The 26,806-nt window shown below is 48.6% G+C and overlaps 2 protein-coding genes across 3 annotated transcripts in view; one reads left to right on the top strand and one right to left on the bottom strand.

The window, feature by feature from the left end:
• SLC34A2 (solute carrier family 34 member 2) overlaps positions 1–20,318 on the bottom strand; it is a 29,016-nt gene extending 8,698 nt beyond the window's left edge. The window contains exons 1-6 of one of the 2 annotated variants that reach the window (XM_005666562.4): positions 20,283–20,318; positions 7,560–7,641; positions 7,323–7,457; positions 5,730–5,858; positions 3,987–4,130; positions 2,546–2,657 (exon numbers count right to left, since the gene is read on the bottom strand). In XM_005666562.4, the coding sequence (XP_005666619.3) occupies positions 2,546–2,657; positions 3,987–4,130; positions 5,730–5,858; positions 7,323–7,457; positions 7,560–7,638 (599 nt within the window). In that variant the 5' untranslated portion in view covers positions 7,639–7,641; positions 20,283–20,318. 2 annotated transcript variants of the gene reach the window in all.
• On the top strand, positions 596–25,459 carry LOC146400354 (uncharacterized). Its single transcript, XM_084971716.1, has 4 exons — positions 596–672; positions 17,826–18,580; positions 19,565–20,607; positions 23,445–25,459. The coding sequence occupies exons 3-4, from the start codon at positions 20,209–20,211 to the stop codon at positions 23,508–23,510; spliced, it is 465 nt and encodes a 154-aa protein (XP_084827842.1). The 5' UTR covers positions 596–672; positions 17,826–18,580; positions 19,565–20,208; the 3' UTR covers positions 23,511–25,459.
• The last annotated feature ends 1,347 nt before the right edge of the window (positions 25,460–26,806 follow it).

The raw sequence follows: 26,806 nt of genomic DNA, 5'->3' as shown, positions 1-26,806 counted from the left end.
GCAATCCCCAAAGTGGGTGGTCTTAATATTCCCATTTGGCAGATGGGGAAGCTGAGGGTCAGCAAGCGTGAAGGAATTGAAGACCACTGCATGTGCTCTGGTTCCTGGATCCTGGTTTTCCACTGTCTGGCAGAGTCCCTCCCACCAAAGCTGACAGTCCTTAGTTGGCTCCACTTGGGAAAAAGGGAGCTAGAGGTGGTTTGGCTGCAAGAATTAGCTCATCGAGCACTATTTGAAAAAAAAAACTTCAAGACCACTTTTGAATCCGCACATATTGAAGACAACCCAACCCTCCTTTTGGAAAGATGGGGGCCAGTCGTTAACCATCAAAGCCTCCTACACAACTGAATTCTTAACTTTAAGATCTTGAGACTTGTTCAAACATTTAAACAGCCTCCACAGGAAACAAAGCTGACATATACCACAATTTTCAACTGAGAAGGTTCAAAGATGCCCCATGAATTCTGTCTTATCTCCAGCTTAAGAAACTCATTTAAAAAATGGCTCAGTCAGAGTTCCCGTAATGGCGCAGTGGTTAAGGAATCCGATTAGGAACCATGAGGCTGCGGGTTCAATCCCTGGCCTTGCTCAGTGGGTTAAGGATCCGACGTTGCCATGAGCTATGGTGTAGTTGCAGACGAAGCTCGGATCCCGAGTTGCTGTGGCTCTGACGTAGGCTGGCGGCTACAGATCCTATTAGACCCCTAGCCTGGGAACCTCCATGTGCTGCGGGAGCAGCCCTAGAAAAAGCAAAAAAAAAGACCAAAAAAAATAAATAAATAAAATAAAAATAAAAAATGGCTCAGTGGGTTAAGGATCCAGCGTTGCCATAAGTGGCAACAACATAGCTCACAGACGTGGCTTGGATCCAGTGTTGTTGGGACTGTGGCATAGGCCTGTAGGTGCAGATCTGATTCGACCCCGAGCCTGGGAACTTCCATATGCTGCCAAACCAAAGAGGACACAGAACATGAACAAACAGAAGCAAATAAACACATGGGGGAGAAACCCTTGACCTCACTAGTAATAAAAGAAATTTGCAATTTATTTATGTGGAAGCACAAATTTCCACTTACCCTATTAACTAATACGTTACAATGTTAACTTTTTCTTCCTGGAGAGGATGGATTAAGTTTTAGGATTTTTAAGACATTTTCATACACTGCCAACACAAAGTGATACAAATACTTCTTCATAGTTTGGCAAAATATTTAAAGAGCCTTATAGTTGTTTGAGATAGTAATTATTGTTCCAGAAATCTATCTAGGAACAAATTACCTGGATGGAATGATACCTATTTCCCAAGATGTTACTGAAAGCATTCTATTTAAATATCCCAAACAGGGGTGTGTTAGGTCAATTGTATTCCTATGTACAAGCACTCTCAAAGATTTTTAAAGGTTGTATTCCATGTATAGTTATTATAAAATATTGGCTATATTCCCTGTATTGTGTAATACATCCTTATAGCTCATTTTATACCCAGTAGTTATGCACTTACTCCCCTCCCCCATCTGGCCCTTCCCACTGCCCTCTCTCCACTGGTAACCGCTCATATCTGTGAGTTTTGCTTCTTTTGTTTTATTCACTAGTTTGTCGTATTTTTCCGTCTCCACACATAAGTGATATCACATAGTATTTGTTTCTGTCTGACTCATTTCACTTAGCATAATGCCCTGCAAGTCCACTCATGTTGCTGAAAATGGTGAAAATCTCATTCTTTAAGGCTGGGTATAGATCATATGTATATATCACATATAACACATGTACCGCATCCTCTTTATCCATTGCTCTGGGGATAGATATTTCCATAACTTGGCAATTGTAAATAATGTTGCTCTGAATATCGGAGTGCATGTATCTTTTCAAAGAAGTGTTTTTGGGTTTTGGTTTTTTTTTTTTTTTTTGGTTGGGGAGTGCTTCTCTATTTTGACAAACTCTGGAAAAAGCCCAGCACCAGTTAGAAGTGAGCCTGCGAAATGTGCTTAGTTTTCACATTAACATGCTGGAAGAAAAGGGTTCTCTTTGCCTGAATTCACCCCTCTGCGTCCCATTTTCAGATCTCACTCATCCACAATAAAGGCTCCTTTTTGCTTTTTATTGGCATGTGAGTGAAGAACAAAGAAAAAGTGGCATGGGTTGAACCGGCCCCAAATGGAAGCTTTTAGGAGCTTATAATGATTTCTGATTAAGTGAAACTATTCAAACTGGCCTTGTTTTAACTACACCACTCAGTAGGTCAAGCTTCGGGAGGGAGCCGGAGTGTGCAGGGCACCTTGCTAAGAATTTATCTCATGATCGTGTTAATTCCTTTAGACAGCGTGGTGGGTGAGAAATACGTTATCCCGGCTCTGCAGGTTGGGGAGCTTATTTAATCCACGGGTCAAAATGTGATCTCAGTCCCCAGCTGTACCCACCATGGCTTCATCTCACAAGTCTAGGGACAGCGACCCAGCTCCCATTGGCCACTTAACGGCAGTTAGGACAATGTGGTCTTGACACCGATGGGCCTGGTGGTGGCTAAGGCTTAACGTGAGCCTCCTACCTTCTGAACTCATTCCGGTCTCCTGCCTGCAAGAGAGCCACGAGGGTGTTGGTGATGGAGGTTCCGATGTTGGCTCCCATGATGATGGGGATTGCAGAGCGCACGGTCAGCACTGGAGGGAGAAAAGGCTAAGCGAGTTAGCAAGTTTAGGAAGGTCACTTGGCCATGTTTCCGATGTGGCCCAAGGCAAGCTGACATCTTTCGGGCTGGTAATCCACTAAAGCATCAGTTGTTTTTTGTTTTTTTTTGTTTTTTTTTTTTTTTAGGGCCGCACCCAGCAGCACATGGAGGTTCCCAGGCTAGGAGTCAAGTCGCAGCTACAGCTGCCAGTCTACACCACAGCCACAGCCACATGGGATCCGAACCACGTCTTCAACCTGCACCACAGCTCAGGGCAACACCAGCTCCTTAACCCACTGAGCGAGGCCAGGGATGGAACCTGTGTCCTCATGGATGCTAGTCGTTTGTTAACTGCTGAGAACAGTTTTGGGAACTCCCTAAAGCATCAATTCTTGACCTCATTAGGGTCTGCACCTCACTGTGAATCTGACAAAAGCTTGGAAAGCTCATTATAGAAATATGGACACATACAAAAAAAAATTCCAGTTTATAATTTTAGGGAATTCAGACTCCAGGAAGCCCTTCTGTGGACCCTAGTTTTCAAGCTCCTTCGTATCCCTCTGCTCTCCTGCTGCAGGTGCAAGCCTGGCTTAATGGAGACCAGCAAATAATGTGGAAGGACTTGTATGTTATAGCAAATTTGCAGCACTCTAATTTTTTTTCTAACAAAATTAGTATACTGCCACACATTCTAACATATGAAAGTAACGTATTTGAGAAGTGATGAATACTTTTTTTTCTAATCTGGCCAGAAAAGTTCTACTTAGCATTCGGGCTGAAACGTAACTGGTTCAAACCAGTCCTCCTCCCAGAGTGTGTCTCAACTTAGGGCAAATGTTGAGCAGGTTCCAGTTTGGAGTATCAGCTGCCCAAGCACCGCTGCCCTAAAGCTAACGCGTGATGTGATTACGTGGCTTTATTCTTAGCTCTGAGAGCAGTGATAGAAATGTTCTAGATCGACCCGGTCCAGCATGGCAGCCACTAGCCCTTTGTGGGTGCTGATTCCATGAAGTTTAGCTGATGCAACGGGGTAGCTGGATTTGGGGTTAAAAAAAAGAAGAAAGAAAGAAATAGCCATATGTAGGTAATGACATTTTGGACTGGACGGCACAGTTCTAGAGAATTCAGAACTGAATCTTTAGGCTTTAGATGCAGCCATGGGAATGAAAGGGAGGGCTTCCTAGGACCTAAGCGGAGTACATCACAGTTGGACAAGACAGAAAGTAATGGTGACCAGTCTGGACACATTCAGAGGCAGCCCCAGCCTCCCCGGCTGAACAGGGAAATGCCTGGGTCTGGGCTTCTGGGCGCCTGGACTCACGGGAAGAGGCCACCATGCTGACGACGATGGACGTGGAGGTGCTGGAACTCTGAATCAGGACTGTCACCAACACCCCGATCACCATCCCGGACATGGGGTTGGACATAATAGAGTTGCTGGTGAAGAATTTTCCGGCCACCTTTCCTGAAAAACAAACCCGTGGCCACGTGATGGGGGTTAGGTGGGTGCTGAGTGACCGTCAAGGCAGCTGCTGGTCAAGGCAGCTGGCTGGGGGTTGGAAAGCCCAGCCTCCAGCCTGGCTGGTAGCGAGGGCATCTGGCTTCCTCGGGCTTCTCCCCAGGGCTGCTCTGACGCTACGTCTCTGAGTCTGCGACCTAGTCCCCCGCCCACTCCTGCTCCCCTTGTCCCCCTACCCTGCACCTTCCCATCCTTCAACCACATCCACCGGTCAACGATGGCTCCTCTAGGCCCCTCTGATCAGGAATCTGGCCTTAACTCTACTTGGCCCAATGAGTCCCAGTCTATCTCCTGAGGCCCCTCTTGCCTCTGCAATATATACATATACATATATATATATATATATATATATTTTTTTTTGCTTTGTAACAATTTTATTTTCTTGCAATATATTCTTAATTCCGAAGATTGATTCAAGCGAATCCTCCCATTCTTCTCCATCTGGCCCCTGAATCCCAGCCCCTAGTCTCAGCCTGAAACTGACAATTACTGGGAGCATCATGTTTCAAGGTGCCTCTAAGACCATCAAGCCATCTCCTAATTTTTTTTTTTTTTCGGTCTTTCGTCCTTTTAGGGCCGCACCCGTGGCCTACAGAGGTTCCCAGGTTAGGGGTCGAATCAGAACTGTAGCTGCCAGCCTATGCCACAGCCACAGCAACACAGGACCCAAGCCTCGTCTGTGACTTACACGACAGCTCACGGCAATGCCGGATCCTTAACCCAGGGATCGAACTTGGTTCCTAGTCGGATTCAATTCAGCTGCACCACAATGGGAACTCCTAATTTTTTTTTTTTTTTTAAATGGCTTCATCTGCAGAGTATGGAAGTTCCCAGACTAGGGGTTGAATCAGAGCGGCAGCTGCCGGCCTACACCACAGCCACAGCACTGCAGGATCCAAGCCTCGTCTGCCACCTAGACCACAGCTTGCAGCAATGCTGGATCCTTAACCCACTGAGCGAAGCCAGGGATCGAACCCGCATCCTCACAGATACTAATGAGTTTCGTTTCCACTGTGCCACATCGAGAACTCCCAGACTCCACTTCTGGGTCCCCTCACCCTACACAGCCACTCAATTCTGGGAGGTGTTTAGGCAACTTCTGTGGACTCAGAGTCCCCCAGGACAGGGACCCCATTCTTCTCCAGCAAAAGGCCAGCTTTAATTTTGGGTCATTGCTTTAGCCGAAGCACACTGTTATCCAATCCGCTCCTTGGGTGGGGAGGCCCAGAGACAGCAGGGATCGATCTCTCACTTAAGTCTTGAGGTCAAACAGCTTCCTGTCTAGGGTTCATGGGCAAACGCAAGGAGCTGACAGCTTGGCACCGGCTCTAGCCGCCTCAGCCAGCCAGTCCTGGCCCTTTGATAGGGCTTGGCTCTCTCTTCTATAAAACGGGGGCAGGATGTTACAGATGATCGGAGGTGGCTTCCAGTCCTAAACCACTCCTGAGACTGTGGCTGGAGAGGGCTTGCTGAGCTGCGACCTTCGGAACCAAATCCGATGACAACACCTCCCCCCACCAGAGACCTTTGACCTTTCATCCGTACCTCCAACCAGGTGGAAGGCGCTGCTGAGCACATCCAAGGAGCACACGAAAAAGTAGAGAAATACCAGAATCAAGATGAACTTCCCAATCCCTTGGAAGACACAGAAAATCTTCCCTTTGGTGTCTCTCTCTGGGGGAGAGGAAAAGGCAGGAAAGTTTTGAGTGTCTGAAACACTGAGAAGGTGACACTGAGCTCAGAACCGCCCCACCTCCGCCCACCCCACCAGGCGGCTGTCAGCTCTTCTGGGCAGCAAAAGCTAGAGACAGACGGGCTTCATCCACCGGCTCACGTTTCAAAGCAATTACGACTGCAGTCCATCTGGTTGAAAGCTGTGGCGAAATGTCTCGGAGGGACCTGGCTCTGGGAGGAGGGGCTGGTGGGGTCTGGGGACACACAGGCCAAGCAGGTGCCATGCCATGCCCGGCTGAACCAGTGTCACTGATGAGCCGGTTAAGAGCACTTGCCCCCTGCCAAGTGTGGGGTCAGGGATAATGGCTCTTCTAAGCACCTGGAGAACAGCACGGAATATTTCTATAAAGTGGCCACAAGGTAGCAATTACAGCCTCCATCTGGGGAGGGTTCGGGCGCTCATACATCCTGGAAGGTTCAATCCTCGGTCACTGCCTTCTCTACCCACTTTCTGTGTGTGCTGTTTTAGGGCCGCGCCTGCAGCCTATGGAAGTTCCCTGGCTAGGGCTCGAATCAGAGCTGGAGCTGCTGGCCTACACCACAGCCACAGCCACAGCCTCACGGGATCCGACCTGCATCTGCAACCTACACACACCACAGCTCACGGCAACGCTGGATTCCCTATCCACCGAGCGAGGCCAGGGATCAAACCTGCATCCTCATGGATACTAGTGGAATTCATTTCCCCTGCACCCCAACAGGAACCCTTCTACTCACGTCCTCCCTCCCAGCCATCTGACCCTCACACACTGCAGGTAGGAAATGAACAGAGGTGCAGCGTAACGTGTCTTTGTAAGACTTCCCTGATGCCCCCTCCGCTGCTCTTGGGGCCTCATCTGTTTGCTGCGCACCCACAGCACCTGACAGGACCTGACCTGGTCCAGCACCAAATGGATTATGAGGAGCAGCAGAGGGTCTGGTCTGGTTATAACCCCAGCGCTGGCACATCTGTTGAATAAATAAAAGAACAAGAGACGGACCCCAGCCATCAACAGGCGCTTAACTCTTAAGCCTCCAAGACTGGCAGGTGGCATCCCCTAGTGAGGACCTTTGCCTGGACCATGGAAAGGGGAGGAGGACACAGAGGAGGTGACACTGCCTGCCCCGCTGGCCTCATTCTTATTTTTTTTTATTTTTATTTTTTTTTGGTATTTCTTGGGCCGCTCCTGCAGCATATGGAGGTTCCCAGGCTAGGGGTCGAATCGGAGCTGTAGCTGCCGACCTACGCCAGAGCCACAGCAACGCGGGATCCGAGCCGCGTCTGCGACCTACACCACAGCTCACGGCAACGCCAGATCGTTAATCCACTGAGCAAGGGCAGGGATCAAACCCGCAACCTCATGGTTCCTAGTCGGATTCGTTAACCACTGCACCATGACGGGAACTCCAAGGCCTCATTCTTACCTGACCACTTGATCCCTGTGTTCTTAAGCTCGGGCAGGTCCCAGGGATCCTCCACCTTTGGGGGCTCCTCCACCAGAGCCATGGCAGAATGGGACGGCTGGAGTTCAATCTTGGTGCCAGGGGTGCCGGTATCATCTGCCCAAACAAGCAGCAGAGGCCATGAGCAATGTGGAACCAGGCCCAGATCTCCCGGGTCCTCCCTGGGGGCCAGCCCAGGCGGGGAGGGGCGGCACTTACCTTTGTGGGTCTCCTTGCCTTTCGTGGTGCACTCCTCAGAGTTAGGCTGGGCATTTTCCACCTCAGGCCAAGGAGCCATGGTCTGTGGTTGAGAAAAGAGCTTAAAGCAGCAGCTATGGAAAGCGGTACAGTCTTCATGACAAGAAGAGCCAGTGGTTGCAAAAACTTGGGGGGGCTAAGCGTGGACCCTGAAGCACCAAACTTCAGGCCTCCATAGGCCTCCCCCACCACCCACCCAGGCTGTCACCAAATCAAACCACTTCTTCCCACTTCTCCATTCTAGCCTCAAATCCACATAGCAGGTGAGTCTCTTTTGTTTTGTTGTTGTTGTTGTGTCTTTTTAGGGCTGCAGCCTAAAGCTCCCAGGTTAGGGGTCAAATCAGAGCTGCAGCTGCCACCGCCCAGCTCAGCCACAGCAACACCAGATCTGAGCCACATCTGCCGCCTACACTGCAGCTTGCAGCAATACCGGATCCTTAACCCACTGAGCAAGGCCAGCATCCTCTCAGACCCTATGTCAGGTTCTTAACCTGCTGAGCTGCAACAGGAACTCCAGGTGAGCCTCTCGACGGCTTGGCCTGTCTTGACTCTCTCCTTTAGTCACAAAGGGAAGTTGCCCATCAGCTTCATCCACTCAGAGTACGCCAAGTCCCCCCAATTTTCCAGTGGGTTCCCCATCTGCTTCTCATTAAGGGACAAGTTCAACTGCAGATCGGCACTAAACCTCCTTCGCCCCCGTGCTATGTGACTACGTTAGATCTGGTTCAAATCCCACAGACACCACTTATCAATAGATGCAAATCCCTTTATGCCTGAGCTCAAAGCTGAGGGGGGGTTCCCCATCTACAAGCTGGAGAGCATGCTCCATGCTTTGCAGGGTTATGAGATGAATGGTGCTGCCTGCAAAGTGCCTTAGAAACAGCAGCAGGGATCACTGGCCTGGAGTAACGACCCCTTCTTTGTCAGAATCACATTGTCTGCAGCCTTTGGCAGATGTCCTCATTACCCATTTTTCTCAACAAAGCCTTTCTCGGTTCCGCAGAGAGGAAGGAGGAAGCCTGGCTCCCAACACGCCTGCACGTCCCCTACTCGAAGTCCTTGTCCTGGCAGACAATGCAGCCCAGAGGACTGGAAACAAACAACTCACAGAAGAGTTAAGTACAACTGGATAAAATGCTTGTTATGAAATACGAGCCTCGGAGTTCCCACCATGGTGCAGCGGCAACGCATCCAACGAGTATCCATGAGGTTGCGGGTTCGAAGCTTGGCCTTGCTTAGTGGGTTAAGGATCCGGCATTGCTGTGAGCTGTGGTGTAGGTTGCAGATGCAGCGCGGATCTGGCGTGGCAGCTATATAGCTCTGATTCGACCCCTAGCCTGGGAACCTCCCTATGCCGCAGATGGGGCCCTAAAAAGCAAAAACAAACAAAACAAACAACAACAAAACAGGAAATGCTTTAGACGGATTAGGAATAAAAAGCACATTTATGTCCATTCACCACATGCTCTCAATAGGGATCCAGAAAAGTTCCACGGTGTTCAGAATGGATGGCAAACATTGTCTGTGATTTTTATTTTCTTCTATCTGAAATGTCCACATTCTTCTAGGAGATGCAGCCCAGCCCTCAGTCCCACCAGAGTCGGATGATGGTTCTGGGGCCCCTGCACTGTTACTCTTGTTCATATTGACGACGCTGGGAGCTAAAAGAAGCTGATTTTGTGAGTCCCCAACGTAAGATGATTGCGTGAATTTGTCCAGCCCAAGGAACTTTCTCCATGTCCCCTGTGCAACGGCAGAGCATGACAAACCAGCTCTTTCCTTTCTTCTTAAGCAGCACGCACGCGGCCTTCGCTCCTCTAATGCCTCTTACCAATCCTGTAATAAGTTAGTGCTCTTCCCACTGTTCAGATGAGACACCAAAGCACCCAGAGGGATGAAGCCACTTGGCCCAAGGCCACAGGCATGATTTGGGAGTTCCTCTGACTCCAGAGTCCATGCTGGCCGCTCAATTACCCCATGACCTGGACCACTCCTGGAAGGAGTTAGGTCACAGGTTAAAACCATTGAAACTGAGATATTTGATTAATGGCCCAATTCTAGGCACACGGAAAAGAGGCTGACACTCTTGGTGGAGGAAGTCGCCGTCCATTTACTGCACACAGACATCAGGGAGGAGGAACGAGGCTCCCGTGGTCTTGAAGCATTTCCCACCCGGACATCTGTACACAGCCCTCGACCCACATCTGAACCTCCCATCTGCACTGTTCATGGGCTTCTTACAGCCGTCAGCACTCGGACTTCACCACAACCCAAATCCAACTCATCTCCCCAAATCCACGGCTCTGTGGAACTTTGCTGTGCGTGAATCTTGCCATCATCATCCCAGAATCTCCACGTCATCTCTGACAGCCCCCAAGTCTAGCCAATGCCAGGACCTACTGATGCGTCTCCATTCAGGGTGTCTGGTTCCTGAGCCACCTCCCCAAGTGGAGCCTCGGTCTCCTGACTGGACCGACACAGCAGCCTGTTTAACTTGTTTGAGCACCAGCCTCTTTCTACAGGTTCACTTCCCCAGGAGACAGCTGTGATCGCGTGGACTCAACTCCACGCCCCCCCAGGGAGCCCTCTCCGCTGTTCACACCCTCCTAAAATTGGGACCCTGAATCCTCTCTGCTCTCGCCCAGGCAGGCCCTCCCCGCCCCATCTTCCATCCCTTAGGCTCGCCCCACGCCCTCCCTCCCGTTCCTCTGCCTGAGTTGCCCAGGCCTCTCCGGTCTTGCCTCCTCTGAGTGTCCCACACTTGGGACTCATCCGGCTCCATCGCACACCACACCACATCTTTTAGTTGATTCCTGATAACAGCAACTACCATGTAATGAGTGCCAAAGAGATGCCAGGCTCGTGCTGGTGCCCCACACATATTTCATTCAGTTTTTACGTAAGAATGGGGCCATGAGCATGGCCATCTGCAAATGCAAAAACCTGGGGCTCCAAGATACTTAAGCAACATGTTCAAAGTCACTCAACAGGTGAGTGATAGACCAGGTTTTTGTTTTTGTTTTTTTTTTTCCCCCTGTCTTTTTAGGGCCAAACCTTCAGCATATGGAAGTTCCTAGGCTAAGGGGTCAAATCAGAGGTGTGCTGCCGGCCTATGCCACAGCCACAGCAATGCCATATCTGAGCTGTGTCTGTGACCTACACCAGAGCTCACGGCAATGCCAGATCCTTTAACCCACTGAGCAAGGCCAGGGAGGGAACCTGCATCCTCAAGAATCCTAGTCGGGTTTGTTACCGCTGAGCCACAATGGGAAATCCCCAGTGTGTGTGTGTGTTTAATTTTTTCATTTTATTTATTTATTTATTTATTTATTTATTTAGTCTTTTTGCCTTTTCTAGGGCTGCTCCTCCGGCATATGGAAGTTCCCAGGCTAAGGGTCTAATCGGAGCTGCAGCCGCCAGCCTACACTAGGGCCACAGCAACGCAGGATCCGAGCTGCATCTGCAACCTACACCACAGCTCACAGAAACGCCAGATCCTTAACCCACTGAGCAAGGCCAGGGATCGAACCCGCAACCTCGTGGTTCCTAATCGGATTCGTTAACCACTGAGCCACGATGGGAACTCCAACTTTTTCATTTTATTTTTATGTTAATTTTATTTTTTTCTTTTTAGAGCTGCACCTGTGGCATATGGAAGTTCCTGGACTAGGGGTAAACCTCGTGTGATTATCGATGAACATATTAAAACAAGCATGGGCATATTATAGTACACAATGCAAATGCACATATATTACAAATTAAAAAAAGAAAACAGGCCACAAAGAACTGCTTTTAGCTTGCAATCAGCTGTTCTGGGTACAGAACTCCAATGATTCATCTATCTGGCTCACTGCTCTGGAGGGTATTTTGAAGGAAAAATTTAGAAATTGTGACCTTCCCAGTTCCCATCATGGCTCAGCAGAAATGAATCTGACTAGTATCCATGAATCTGACTTGTATCCATAAGGATGCAGGTTTGATTCCTGGCCTCATTCAGTGGGTTAAGGATCTGGCGTTGCCATGAGCTGTGGTGTAGGTCGCAGACATGGCTCGGATCCCGAATTGCTGTGGCTCTGGCATAGGCCGGCAGCTGCAGCTCCAATGAGACCCCTGGCCTTGGAACCTCCATATGCCTCAGCTACAGCCTTAAAAAGACAAAAAAAAAAAAAAAAAAAAAGGAACTTGTGACCTTCTACCAGCTCTCTTCTATAATCTTAATTCACTCTGGAGTTATTCTCCTATTCTTATGTATATTTACACTGTCTTGTCAACTAGAATTCAAGTTTTAGAGGGCAGGAGTCCAGTGCTCAGTAGACCACACAGAAGGCATGAACATTCATGAATGGAAGTCAACACATGGGGTTCGACGAAGGAATGTAATGAATGGAGTTCCCATCATGGCTCAGTGGTTAACGAATCTGACTAGGAACCATGAGGTTTTGGGTTCGATCCCTGGCCTTGCTCAGTGGGTTAAGGATCCAGCGTTGCCGTGAGCTGTGGTGTAGGTCGAAGACTCAGCTCGGATCCCGCATTGCTGTAGCTCTGGCACAGGCCAGTGGCTACAGCTCCAATTCGACCCCTAGCCTGGGAACCTCCACATCTGCGGGAGCAGCCCTAGAAATGGCAAAAAGACAAAAAAAAAAAAAAAAAAAAAAGGGGAAGCTGCAACCTGGACGTTACAGCAGCCCCCGCTTGGGAAATGCCCATTAGCAATAAGATCTAAGAGCGGAGATTATCTGCTTTACTTGTTTATTTACCTCTTTCATTTTTGCTTTTTAAGGATGAACCTGCAGCATAATGGAAACTCCCAGGCTAGGGATTGAGTCGGGAGCTGCAGCTACCAGCCTACGCACCATAGCAATGCCAGATCCTTTAACCCACGGAGCGGGGCCAGGGATCGAACCTGAATCCTCATGGGTATTAGTCAGGTTCATTACTGCTGAGCCACAACGGGAACTCCTCTGCTTATTTCAATTGCCTTCACTGACTGGATTTATTTCCTAGTGAATTGGGAAACACAGTTCCATCTAAGTAACTCATAATGCTAAGCAATGGCATAGACAGACACCCATTTCCACTGATCTGGACAGAAAGGAGTTCGATATGGTCTCAAGGGACCCAACAAGCCAGGATGCCTTGAATACTTCCTCTGTGTAAGGCCTGTGCCAACTTCCTTCCTCTCCAGGTCCTTATTTATTTTTCATCAGCATCTCTGAAGCAAAGACACCTTGGTTTTTTTTTGCCACCCTGTCGCACATGGAGTTCCTAGGCCAGGGATCAGATCCAAGCCAGTTTTTTCTTCTTCTTTTTTTTTTTTTTGGTCTTTTTAGGGCTGGACTAGCAGCATATGGAGGTTCCCAGGCTAGGGGTCTAATCAGAGCTATCGCTGCTGGCCTACACCACAGCCACAGCAACACCAGATCCAAGCTGCATCTGCCACTTACGTGACAGCTCGTGGCAATGCTGGATCCTTAACCCACTGAACAAGGCCAGGGATTGAACTTGCATCCTTATGTGGATACTAGTCAGATTGTTTTCACTGAGCCATGATGGGAACTCCCAAGCCACAGTTTTGACCTGCACTGCAGCTCTGGCCATGCCAGATGCTTTACCTCCCTGTGCAGGGGCCAGGAATCGAACCCTCTGGGTTCTGGCCCTGCAGAGCCACCCCCGATCCCGTTGTGTCACAACAAGGAATCATTCAAGGGCAACTTTCTAATGAAAGTCTCTTCTCCTTCCTGAAAATCTTGCTTCCCCTACTCCAAGTTCAGCTGTTTGTCACGAGCCCCAGCCCCCTTTAGAAATACTTTCCCGATGAAGCAACCATTTCCTCTCCTTCAGTTGAGTAGGCAGGCCCTCCTTATCCTCAACTTCTGCAGCCAAGGATTCAACCAGCCACAGACGGAAAATATTCAGGGGAAAAAAAATATCCCAGCAAGTTCCAAAAAGCAACAGCTGAATTTATGGTATACAGGCAACAATTTCCATAATGTTTGCATTTTATTTATAACTAATTACATAGTATTTACATTATATTAGGCATTATAAATAATCTATCTAGAGATGATTTAAAGTTACACTGGAAGGGACTGGGAATGGGATATGATATTCTCACTGAGGTATGTGCAATGATTGGCCACCGGGGCCCTGCTGTATAGCGCAGGGACCTCTACCCAATATTCTGTGATAACCTATGTGGGAAAAAAATCTGAAAGAGAATGGATGTGTGTGCACGTATAATTAAATCATATTGTTGTACAGCAGAAACTATCACAGTCTTGTAAGTCAACTGTACTTCAATAAAACCTAAAAAAAATGGCAGTTCCCTGGTAGCCTGGGGATCACTGCTTTGGATCAGATTCAATCCCTGGCCCAGGAACTTCCACATGCTGCAGGCATTGCCAAAAAAAAAAAAAAAAAAGGTATACCAGAGGATAGCATTATATGCAAATATTCTCTCCCCCTCTCTCTGTCTCTATATACATATACATATACATGTATTTTATTTTTTTGTTTATTTGTTTATTTATTTATTTATTTTTGGCCACCCCTCAGCATATGGAGTTCCTGGGCCAGGGATCAGATCCCAGCCACAGTTGTGACCCAAGTCACAGCTGTGGCAGGGCCAGATGCTTCTTGGGCCGGGATCGAACCTGCGTCCCAGCACACCCAAGATGCCACCGATCCCTTGTGCCACAGTGGGAGCTCACAGTACTACATTATTTTATACAAGGGACGCTAGCATCCGCAGACTGCTGTGTGGAGAGGCAGACAGGAATAACAATACTTCATTTTCTGGTATATTCTTCTACTCCACCATCATTCATGGGCATTCACTGTGGTAGAAGCTGCAGGTAAGGAGAGGGGTGTGGCTCCACACAGCTAAGGGGCAGGCAGCCAGGACTGTGATCTGACCCATCACAGAGCCCAGCACGGCCCCAGGCCCTGAGTGGGGGGACCCCGCAGATGCGGAGCAAAGGAACACATGGAGCAAACGCCTCGTGATCAGCCCTGAGACCAGGTAGCTGTTCTCTGCTGACCCCATGGCACCTGGCACACAGCACCCAGAGAGAGAACCTCATGGTGGGCGAGGGAGGGCTTTGCAGTGACCCTGAGCCTCGCCAAGCTTCAGTTTCATCATCTCAAAAATAGAGATATTTCTTTCTCATTGAGTGTTTGTAGGACTCAGTAGTGATTAGTGATTAATGTAGTGATTAATGAGCGTAGGCGAGGCCCTGAGCAGAGTGCCTGGCAGAGGAAACTCTCAGAACTTTGTGAAATGAGCCGCGTCAGAACAATGAGCAGCCTCAACTCCACTTTGCCTTCATCTCAGCTTTCATCTCAGTGCGCAACGGAGGGACCTCAGTAAATAATCTGTGCAAAAGGGAATCCAAAGCATGAAGAGAAAAGGATGTGTTTGTTTTGAGATGAGGTTCCTAAGTGATCTGTGACCTCATTTTTTTTGGATATTTTATTTATGTATTTATTTTCATTACAACTGGTTTACAGTTATAAGATAGCTCTTCCCCTTTACGAAGAAACTGAGCACAAAGAAATTAAAGCCTCACAGCTACCTGGTGATGGAGTCAGGGCTTGAACTCAGGGCTGCTTGCTGGCTCCAAAATCTGGGGCCTTTTCCTAGGACTCTTGGCCAGGGAGGAGTTGGTTATCCCCCAGGCCCCAAAGCAGCAAGGCGCCTCAGGCCCTGGCTCTGCGGGGCTCTGAAGGTGCCTGGGAGAGAGGGCTGGGCTCCCATCTCCACAGGGGTCACGCGTGCCTCAGCCAGACAGCTAGAAGTGCCAGCCAAGAATGCTCTAATGACAGCCTGCTGACTCCCCCCACAAGGGCTCAGGCATGTCCTTGGATTTGCCTGGAGGCCTGGATTTCAAAGCCCTAGATTTGCCAAGTGCCAAGACTCTTAGGAGGCTCAGCTGAGCAGGACAGGCTGACACTGAGTGGGCAGGACAGACGACGTAGCCTGAATCTGAAGCCACTACTCTCAGGGGAGTGGCAGATGCTGGCCAGTCTAGAAGCCAATTCCCTTGGGAGGGGACTTTGGAGGCCAGCAGGGGTCCTTGGAGCCCTTGGCCCCCTCCAAAGGTTTTGTCCCATCCCCGTTTCTCAGACCCAGCCATCCCCGTTCCCTCTCCCTGCCCCCCCCCCCCCCCCGGAGGCCCTTGCCCTAAGGCCATATTCGAGCATCCTTTTGCTACCTGCCAGGGAAAATCATGGCTTTCAGCAGTTTGGTACTAATACCCAGGACAATTTTTATTGCCCAGGCCCCAAATTTCCTGCTATGATTGCACATCTGCTCCCTTGCCGCCTCCCCCTCCCCAACCCCAAGCGCCTCCACAGTTGAGCTGACAATGGGGATAACTCTTCTGGGTCAACTTCCTGCATTCACAAGTGTACTCGATGCCAAGAACTCTTGCAGGCCAAGAGAGGGAAAATAAAAAAATGCCCGGTCTTTCTTGGACCTGGGCAGCGAGAAAATAGAGAGCCCCTGGCAGGCATCCAACCCCTACACTCTGCATTGTTTGAGCCTCTCCACCCAGGACCTGTTCTAGGGCTGCCCGCACTCAGTACAACAGCAGTTCAAGGGCATCTGAAGAAGGCGGGGATAGGAGGGGGCATGGGGGTGGGGGCAGCGTCCTGCAGAGAGACCAGGACACGCATGTATTTGCCCACCAGACCGTGACCTCCACAAGCACGGAAAGGCTGACCTCAGGCCGCAGCACGCAGGTCAGGGTCTGCCAGCCAAATGCTTACTGAGCGTCTTGTGCCAGACCCGGTACACAAACTTGTTTAATCTCACGAGTCCTTGATGTATTTGTCAGTTCACTTGAAGTATTCCTACCTCCGTACCAACGTTATCCCCACTCTACAGAAAAGGAAAATGAGGCACAAAGAAACGAATTGCTTCCACCCACACTAAGCCTTCAGACGCAAGGCAGATTCGGGTCGTCTGACTTCCTTGTTCCAAATAGGCTCAAGAGAACATTGCTTGCATTTGGACCCTGGCCCAGGAACTCCACACGCCATGGGACAGCCAAAGAGAAAAAAAAAAATCTGGGGGAGTCCCCACTGTGGCTCAGTGGGTTAAGAACCGACTAGAAAGAAAAAGAAAAAGAAAAGCAATATTTTCTTTCTTTCTTTCTTTTTTTTCCATTTTAGGGCCAAGTCCATGGCATATGGAAGTTCCCAGGGTAGGGGTCCAATCAGAGCTGTAGCTACTGGCCTACACCACAGCCACAGCCATGCAGGATCTGAGCCGCATCTACTAACTACATCACACCTCAAGGCAACGCCGGATCCTTAACCCACTGAGCGAGGCCAGGGATCTCACAATGGGAATTCCTAAGAAATATTTTCTTATACAAAGAATGACCAAGACTTCAAAAATTCCTAAGAGGGCAATAGTTGCTTCCTTCAGCTTCCTTTAGTCAGCACAGAGCACAATAATCCCTGGAGGACATGGTGGTGGAATCAGAGACAAGGAAGCCATTGGCTCAACTTTGTCTTAATGAGTTTAAAGACATGCACTAAGAGGATTTTAAAGACATTTACTCTATGGCTTTAAACTAGGGCCCTATTACCAAACCACATCTGCCCACCCTAATGCCTTTTTCTTTTTTTGCTTTTTAGGGCCCCACCCACGGCATATGGAAGTTCCCAGGCTAGGGGTCCAATCAGCGCTACAGCTGCCAGCCTACACCACAGCCACAGCAACGCCAGATCCGAGCCACGTCTGCAACCTACACCACAGCTCATGGCCACACTGGATCCTGAACCCACTGAGTGAGGCCAGGGGTCGAACCCGAAACCTCATGGTTCCTAGTCGGATTCGTTAACCACTGCGCCACGAACAGGAACTCCTAGTGCACTTTCAATTGGTATTTTTGATACTTTAAAATATATCCTCTAATTAACATATAGCTATATTAATAATTTTGCACTATACCGAGGAGATTAGAAAAGCTAATTTATAAAACCTAAACATCTTAAACATATTGTAATCGTTTTTCTTTTTGTGCTTTTTTGCTTTTTAGGGCCACATCTGCAGCATATATATTAAAGTTCCCAGGCCAGGTGTCAAATTGTTGCTACAGCTGCCAGCCTACACCACAGCCACAGCAGTGCCAGATCTGCACCACACCTATACCATAGCCAGATCCTTAGCCCACTGAGCAAGACCAGGGATCAAACCCGAGTCCTCATGGATACTAGTCAGGTTCATTACCACTGAGCCACAATGGGAACTTCCACTTTTTGCATTTTTTTCACTGGGATGGCCTGACTACTCCCTGCTGATAATACCTTTCTGTCTCCAGGGTGGAGGGAGGGGGAGGAGGAAGGCAGGGTGGAAGGTGGCTAAAAATTAGGCTTATTCCAAATCACTGAGAACCTGTTTTCTTCAAAGTTAATTTAAGCTGAATTCTGTCTGTTGTGTGTCTAAAACAAATAACCCAGATGTCTATCTTCCAACCCCTGAGGACTTGTTTCCATGAGAAGGTTGAGTGACTTGGGGTAGATTTTAAAGGGGGCAGTTTAACACCCAAACCTTTACAAAGCAGGCCCTTCCAGCTACAGTTCCCAGAGTTACAATGCTAGAGACAGATCATTATCGGCTGGTTGGCTGGCAGGGGCCAGAGATTCAAACACGCCCGACAATCTGAAACAATGGTCATTCCTGTTCGGCACAACTTTTTCCAAGAATACCCAACACAGAACAGGATCAAGAATCCCAGCACAAGAGCAGGGGGGAAAGTCACAGAGCTGGAACAAGCAAAATCTCTAACAGAAAAATCTCTCGGTGAACCTAAACTGTGAGGAAGAAGGGATTCTAAGTGATAAAATCTGCAAGCTGCTTTCGTGAAACCAACAAGTTTGAGGAAGTTGCCTCCTCACCAAGAAAAAGGAGGGTTTCTTTTCTTTTTCTTGTCTTTTTGCCTTTTCTAGGGCCGCTTCCATGGCATATGGAGGTTCCCAGGCTAGGGGTTCAATCGGAGCTTGTAGCCACCGGCCTACGCCAGAGCCACAGCAACGCGGGATCCAAGCCACGTCTGCAACCTACACCACAGCTCACGGCAACGCTGGATCCCTAACCCACTGAGCAAGGCCAGGGATCGAACCCGCAACCTCATGGTTCCTAGTCAGATTCGTTAGCCACTGAGCCACAACAGGAACTCCAAAGGAGGGTTTCTTTTCACCTTAGTGCCAGCTGCACAAGGAATCTGAAGACAGAATTACCTCCATTCCACATGCCTTCTTTCTGACCTGCAGATGCTTGGTCCCCCCAACACAACCACACCTGCACACATCTCCCCAGCCTGCCTGCCTGGTACCCTCTGACTCTCTAAGGCAGGCTGATGGTCAGGCTCTTTGCCATTGCTGCTTGCCTTGATGGGACCAGCAAACTGGGACTGTATCTTGCAGTCACTTTAGATAAATAACTCTGCAAACAAGAACACCAGCACGTGGGAATTCTCGTTGTGGCTCAGCGGGTTAAGAACCCAACATAGTATCTGTGAGGACGTGGGTTCAATCCCTGGCCTCACTCAGTGGGCTAAAGGATCCAGCTTTGCCAAAAGCTGCAGTGTAGATTGCAGACTGGAAGCTTGGATCCCGCTTTGCTGCGGCTGTGGGGTAGGCTGGCAGCTGCCACTCTGATTCAACCCCTAGCCCAGGAACCTCCACATGCTGCAGGTCCAACCATAAAAAGGAAAAAAAAAAAAAAAAAAGGAGTTCCCCTCGTGGCTCAGTGGTTAACGATTCCGACTAGGAACCATGAGGTTGTGGGTTCAATCCCTGGCCTTGCTCTGTGGGTTAAGGATCCAGCGTTGCCGTGAGCTGTGGTGTAGGTTGCAGACGTGGCTTGGATCCCGCGTTGCTGTGGCTCTGGCGTAGGCCGGTGGCTACAACTCCGATTGAACCCCTAGCCTGGGAACCTCCATATGCCGAGGGAGCAGCCCAAGAAAAGGCAAAAAGACAAAAAAACAAAAAAGAAAGAAAAAGAAAAAAAAGAAAGAACAGTAGCACGTTGAAGTCACAATGAGGGAGGCACAGCATCCCTGGACAGCCACCCAAACTCTGAACTTTCTGTACAGGAAAGGCTGAGACCCTTCTGTTCCCTTTCTTGTAAAGAGAGGGGAATTGAGGCTTGTGGGCTCACAAAAACCTGCCTCACTCAGTTCACACAGCTAGTTAGTGACCAAAAAGAGCCCAGTCGTGGAGTTCCCTTGAGGCACTCCAGGCTAAGGATCTGGCGTTATCACTGCAGCAGCTTGGGTCGCTGCTGTGGCACGGGCTTGATCCCTCACCTGGGAACTTCCACATGCCATGAGCTGGGCCAAAAGGGGAAAAAGAAAAAATAAGCCTGGTTGTCCTGACTCCTAAGTGACTGGAGTCCCCAAACATTTCTAAGTTTAGAATTCCAAAGCGCCACTACTAGAAGTATATAGTAAGTTGAAATACTAGCAACAGCAGCAACACTAAGGAAAAAAATCTGAAAGTTCGGAAAGGATCAATTATTATTCTTTTTCTTCCGCAGCCCAAGGCCAGCCAAGTTCTCTGAAGTCAGGATGGAGGGAGACCTAGACGAATTCCGTAAATGAAAAGCGAATTGAGGTTCTTTCAAAAGCCAGAGGGGAGGAGGAAGCGCCTGACCCAGGCGTTGGTACTCACCGCGGCGCGGCGCACTCTGGAGCGGAGCAGGCAGCCAGCGGGAGCGCGGAGCCGGGGAATTTATAGCGAAGGTGTTACGCAAAAAGCCCGGCGGCGGCTGCGGCCGTCATCACGCCCCTCGCACATTCCAGGACCGCTTGCTGCCTCCGTCGGGGCACCGCCTACCTGCGGGCTTAGTGAGCCCATCCTGATCTCGCCCGCTGCGCGCGGAGGAAAGAGGCGAACCGGCCGCGGGAGGAAGGCTCCGACGGTCCCTGCGAATGTCCCCGCGCCCTGCGCCCCGGCTGCTGCGCCCCCGCCCCGGCCAGCCGAGATCCCAGCCAGGGTGAGCTAGCGGGGCTCCCCGGCCCCCGCTTTCTCCTGCCCAGGAACCTGGATCTTCTAGTTTAGCTCCGCTGAGGCTGAAGTGGTCAGACATTGAGACAGAGATAGACGCCAACTGGAAACCCAGGGACAAATCCTTCCCAAACAAAGCCAGGATTGTTCTGCCTTATCAGGCTCTGGGATGCTCTGTGCCCTAGTAGTTTGGACTCAGCAGTTGGACACTTGGCCCGCTGGAGCCCTGGGTCTGCGGCAGGATGGGGCTGGATTAGCCAGGCTGAGAAAGGCAAAGGCAGAGGAGGGCAGCTCTCAGCTGGAGAACATCCTGCCTGCCTATCCCAGCTTTGGGTAAACGTGGACTTTATATCACCTTCTGCTCTGCCCCTCGTTTCCTGTGTTCTCACACGTTTCTCCATCCTGGCTTTGAGAAGATCTGCTCCAGGGAGAGCCCATCATGGCCCTTATCAAAGCAGCAACCCTGAGTTCATGTTGTGGCTCAGCAAGTTAAGAACCTGACTAGTGTCCATGAGGATGCGGGTTCGATCCCTGGCCTTGCTCAGTGGGTTAAGAATGCGGCGTTGCCGTGAGCTGTGGTGGAGGATGCAGACTCCACTCGGATCTGGCGTTGCTGTGGCTGTGGCATAAGCTGGCAGCTATAGCTCCGATTCAACCCCTAGCCTGGGAACTTCCATATACCACGGGTTCACCCCCACCCCCCAAAAAAGACACACACACACAAAGCAGGAATCTAGTTATGTGCCTACATACACTGTCTCCAGTGCCCACACTGCACAGTCTTTGGGGTAAGAGGAGCTCCCTTTCCTGCTGAGGCTAGAGGGGTTAGTGGGTGTGACATAGGATTACTTAGAATTGGCTGAGCTGCGATCAAAACTGGGTCTCATTCCAACACCCAGGCCCTTTCCCTCTGCCAAAATGGTCCTGGTTTTACAGCTGAGGAGAGGCTTAGCCAGTTTCCTAGTTGCCCACAACTAATGGTGGAAGCGCCCCATTGGAACTAGGTTGGGTTCATTCCAGAACCAGAGTTCTCCCCACCGTAAGGGGGAAGAAGTCAGAGGTGCTGTTTCCAGGAACCCATGGAACCAGAGGTGAGGAGGTAGAGGCTGCACACACTAACTCCGACTGATTTCCTGCTCCGCTCCATTGCTTTTTCTCTGCCTTCCCTTGCCTGTGTGTCAAAAGGGAATAGTGGCCTCTACGTGTTAGAGGAAAATGAGCTAAAATATTTTTAGCACATAGATTAGTACCTGGCTCGGGACGAGTCCTCAGTACATATTAACTGTTAAAGAGTTTCACTGGGAACCGATGGTGTTCAGAAAAGATGAGTGGGAAGCTTTGATTAGCTTCATCTGGAACCTTGGGACTCTGAGGTCATGCCACCACCACAGCCTCCAATGCTGGTCACGTCAGTCCAAGGGCCAGGACATAACTGCTTGGCAAGAGTGAGCTAAAGAAATCAGATCGGGCCGGGCTGTCCTCATTAGAGGGATAATGATTTTGCTGGTGGGCACTGGACTTAAAAGCCAGCCCTTGGAGATGGTGATCAGCCGGCACCTGTCCAGGGAGTGATTTCTAAAGCAGAGTCCACCGCTGATAGGCATCCACTGTTCATGGGCTCGGCTCCGCCTCCAGCCCTGCTCAGGTGGGCTGCAGACATCCTCTCGGGGTCTGCTGGGCAGGCCTTAATGGGACAGCCATCCTGACGAGCCTCCCCCCTGTAACCGTGGGCTTTACACAGGGTATGGATCTAACCGCGTTCACGCTGCCTTCTTATCACTCCCAACCAGGAAGTGACAGACAGAATGAAGTTTCCAAAACTTGGAGAGAGGGAGAGAAGGTCTCAGGTCTCCCTTTTAGGTTCCAGTGGAAAAGGCATACACTAGTTCAATCAGAAGGCTTTCCTTTTTTTTTTTTTAAATGGGAATGGATTTCGTTTACAGGTCAGGGATGCTGTCTGTTTGATTCTAGTTTGGACTGTAGGATTTTTGTATTACTTTGCACGGGCGAGGAGAGAAGGGTTGATGGCGTGTGTGTAACTCTCGAATCTGTCCCTTTAGGGGAATATATTTTCCTATCTTCCTTCCATCTCTGATAAAGCAGGTCATGGCCGTTTCGCATTTTAAAGTACAGCCTGTGTTTACATATAAACTTCTCAAGTACCTTCCTTCAGCATACTTTTTGGCGGTCTGCTGCTGTCCTAGAAGGTAGAATTGACTGGTTTAGAAAGCATTATTCACATGGATCTGAGGCCCGCCTAGAGCCACAATAGGGTCTTGGCCAAAGCTACTTATCACCTAAGAGAGGTCTGGATCCCTTAGCTAGCCCCAGGGGCCAGATGTATTTCAGAATTTTGAAAGTTGCATTTTTAGAAAGTAAGATGCACACACTCTAGAAGGACTTGGTCAGCACTCTGTAATCAAAGCCACTTGTTGATATTTTTATTGTAAAATTGTACAAAGATTGATTTGATTTGATACGTCAATTCAGGTTAGGGCAGTACATGAGTTTTTAAATTGCAGATTAGAAATGTGACCGCTTTTTTTTTTTTAATTTTTTTTGGTCATAGCCAAAAAAAGTTATTGGGCTATAAACTTTTTACACATGTAGGGTAATTTACATGATATATACATGTGTTCCATTTATCTATATTTTTATTATAAATATTTTTGAATATGTAAAAAAGTGGAAACCTTTTTGCACTGAACACCTCTATACGTCCTACCTAGACTTTGCAATAAACATTTTAGGATACTTCTTGCTTTTCTAACCTATCTATCCATCTAGTAATTCTTCTTTTAATCCACTATTCTTGAGAAACTGCAGCAGCAGGACACGCAGCGGCGGCAGGACACGCAACAGCTCCAGCAGCTCAAGCACCTGGGTCCTTAGTGAAAGAAAATGCCTTAATTAAAGCCCATGATTGGTAGTCTGCTGTTTAGGAGAAAAAGAAGAATTTGATCAAGGCTGTTTGTGTTTGGCTGATGCGGACAATACCGGAACTGGACAAGGAGGAAACCATCCCCTGCTGGTACCCTATGATACACTTACAGCCAAAGAGAAAGCCAAGGATTGGGGAAAAGTATAGGACATGCTCAAGTGCTGAAGATCAATGGCTGTGCTGTATCCAGAGGATTCAAGGCCCTCGAATTGGACACACCCTCTATTGAGAAGTGATTTGCCTCTAGATTCCTTCAGCACCTCTTTCGCTGTGTGGATGAAGCCCATCAGTATCTTCTGGAATTTGGAAATGATGCAACATCGGTGGTCAACTGTCTTCACATTTTGGGTCAGACTTCTGGCACAAGCTGACTCCTGATATGAACACAATAAGAACGAGATACAGAAGTCTCTTGAGACAATGATGGGAAGAATCACACTTGATTTACCAATTTCCCCCCTGCCACCCTCCCCCAACACTGAGCAGATAACTGACCAATCCAGGATGGCAGTTGCTGGCTGGGTTCCAGGCGGAATCTTGGGGTTTGTTGTGCCTGGTGGATCCACGGTAACTGGGCAGAGCCCTGTGCTGGATCAGTGCCATGGAGGGGCTGCCATCCTCTGTGGAGCTTGGCTTTGAGCTGATTCTTGGGCAGCTGAGTGAGGTGCTGGTGTTGCTGCTGCCCAATGGCTTTGGTTCACGGTCCACTTTCCAGAGCTTCCAGTGGGAGACAGTGGTGTGTCTGTATGTCATCATCCCCTTCTTGGTAGGACTCGTCTTTACATTGCGACTGCTTCGGTCTGTTCGAAGTCGACTTTACCTGAGATGTGAAAAGCAGCTCGCAAAAACATTGGCTGCACAGATTGAGGAGAAAGGCCAACTCATTGAGAAGATTTATGCTGCTCAAAAGGAGAATGAAGAGATGGAGACATCATTAGAGAAGGCCAGGCTAGAGAGAGAGTCATTAAATATACCCAGCCTCACGGTCACCTACAGAGAGATGATGAGAATCAACCTGATGTTGATGGAAGAAGTCAATTCTCTGGCTCAAGAACTGGAGAAAGAGAGAGTCATGCAGTCTAAACAAGAAGAGGAGATGGTGGAGATGCTCAAGTTCCTGGAAGATGAGAACCACCACCTCCCAGGGGGTCTTTCCAAAGCATCCTGGAGGCCAAGCACCAAGCCTTGATGGCCCTTTCCCCAAGAGTGAGCCTGGGGAGTAAAGTCATGCCATTCCCTCCCCACCACTCAGGCCTCCCCAGCTGCCAGGTCACATCCATCCCCTCTGATGGCTCCCCACCTGAACTACACTGAGGCCAGTGGATGCAGGATGGCTTGTCCAACTTGACCTGCTGAGCATGGCAGGGAGTTGCTTCCCAGTCATCTTCTCCCATCTAAATGTCTTTCCATTTTAAGAATACACCAAGAAATGTGGGACTTTCTCTATGTTCACAGAATGCTTGGGTTCTCTTTCGTTAGTGGTGAAAGAAATGTCATACTGAAGAGATATTTGTCTCTTTGACTTTTACCTATTTTGAAGCTTCCTTAAGCCACATTTCTCAAAACAGTTTTGTAACTATTATACAGTGATCTTATAAGTGAACTATATATGTATATTATTTTCTGTACAAATTGCTTTATAAGTTTGAACGTATATGCAGTTTATCAATACAGATTTTTAGATGACATAGTAATATTATTTTTCTAGAGTTAAATTCCCAATGATTGTAAGTTGGTGAAAGCAACATTTTTACCTGTGTTTGTATCATTTAAAAAAAACAATCTGTTTTGAAATAGTTAAATGGCATGCTTAGAAATAAATGTTATCATTTAAGATTTATTTTCTAATATAACAACAGTTACCTTTGAAAAATTAAACTTGATAAATTTCAAAAAAAAACCCCACTATTCTTGCTTTATTTTAAAGTCGTATAGGCATCAGTTCATTTTAGCCATAAATACATCAGCACGCATATTATTAACAGAGTTCAATATTTGTTGCTGGTTTATTTTCTAGGTAAAATTTACATAAATGAAAGGCAAATTGTAAAAATATGTGATACATTCTAACAAAAACAGATGCTTGTGAAACTCAAACTCCTAAAGGCATACATAAAATTGCCCAGAAAAGAGCTCAGATGTCCATTTCCATTAATAGAATGAGGTATTAACTGTGAAACACTCCTATAAGGAAATACTATTATGAAATTGCCATTTTTTGGAGGAGTTCCTGTCATGGCGCAGTGGTTGACAAACCCGACTGGGAACCATGAGGTTTCAGGTTCAATCCCTGGCCTCGTTCTGTGGGTTGGGGATCTGGAGTTGCCGTGAGCTGTGGTGTAGGTCACAGACGAGGCTCGGATCCTGCATTGCTGTGGCTCTGGTGTAGGCCAGCGGCTGCAGCTCCGATTGGACCCCTGGCCTGGGAACCTCCATATGCCCAAGAAAAGACAAAAAGAAAGAAAGAAATTGCCATTTTTTTGTAGTCAAAATATGTCAAATAACACACATCAGTGAAAGTGAATGATTTTATTGTTCCATGGAACTAAATGGCTAAGTGTCATCTCACAAACATAATAAGTTAAAGAAGCTAGATCTAAAGGTTCATGCTGTTTGTTTTTCTTTTTTTTTTTTTTTTTTTGTCTTTTGTCTTTATAGGGCTGCTCCCTTGGCATATGGAGGTTCCCAGGCTAGGGGTCCAATCAGAGCTGTAGCCACTGGCCTACACCACAGCCACAGCAATGTGGGATCCGAGCCGCATCTGCAACCTACACCACAGCTCATGGCAACGCTGGATCCTTAACCCACTGAATGAGGCCAGGGATCAAACTTGCAACCTCATGGTTCCTAGTCGGACTCGTTAACCACTGAACCACGATGGGAACTCCGAGGTTGAATCCTTTTGAAGCCAGTAAGTTTGAGCCCCTTACTGGCTATGTCACACAAATGCTTGCTTAATCGTCGGCATAGCTGCTGCTTATTTGTGACTTGTTCCATCCAGGATGCTCGTCCCATTGCTGGTTTGTCAGCTGACCCCGTGCACAGAGGGCAGGGAGAAACGAGAGGAAGAGGGAGCTACTTCAGACTGGTAGGTGGTAGGTTTAATAAGCAGGGAACTCATGGAGCTCATTTTAGGTGGCTACAAGACAAGCAAATTTCTGCATCCACCTGCCAGAATCTTACCAAACGTTTATACGGAAGCCTGAACTAGGCTCAGTAACATAAGCCTCCCAGATGATCTCAGCAC

Source organism: Sus scrofa, chromosome 8 (genome assembly GCF_054392235.1).
Source record: "Sus scrofa isolate SSC_HxYL_T2T_F1_AM1 chromosome 8, Sscrofa_HxYL_maternal_Yorkshire_Landrace_v2.0, whole genome shotgun sequence".
Classification (NCBI taxonomy): Eukaryota; Metazoa; Chordata; class Mammalia; order Artiodactyla; family Suidae; genus Sus; species Sus scrofa.
The sequence above is the reverse complement of the archived record's forward strand: the minus strand, read 5'-3'. Positions and strand labels throughout refer to the sequence as shown.

What these genes read in the sequence shown, in the direction of transcription:
- LOC146400354 (XM_084971716.1), top strand. Translation starts at nt 20,209, where the DNA reads ATGAAAAGCGAATTGAGGTTCTTTCAAAAGCCAGAGGGGAGGAGGAAG. An exon ending in CAGCCGAGATCCCAGCCAGG is followed by an intron (nt 20,608 to 23,444) that starts GTGAGCTAGCGG and finishes GAGAAACTGCAG; the next exon opens with CAGCAGGACACGCAGCGGCG.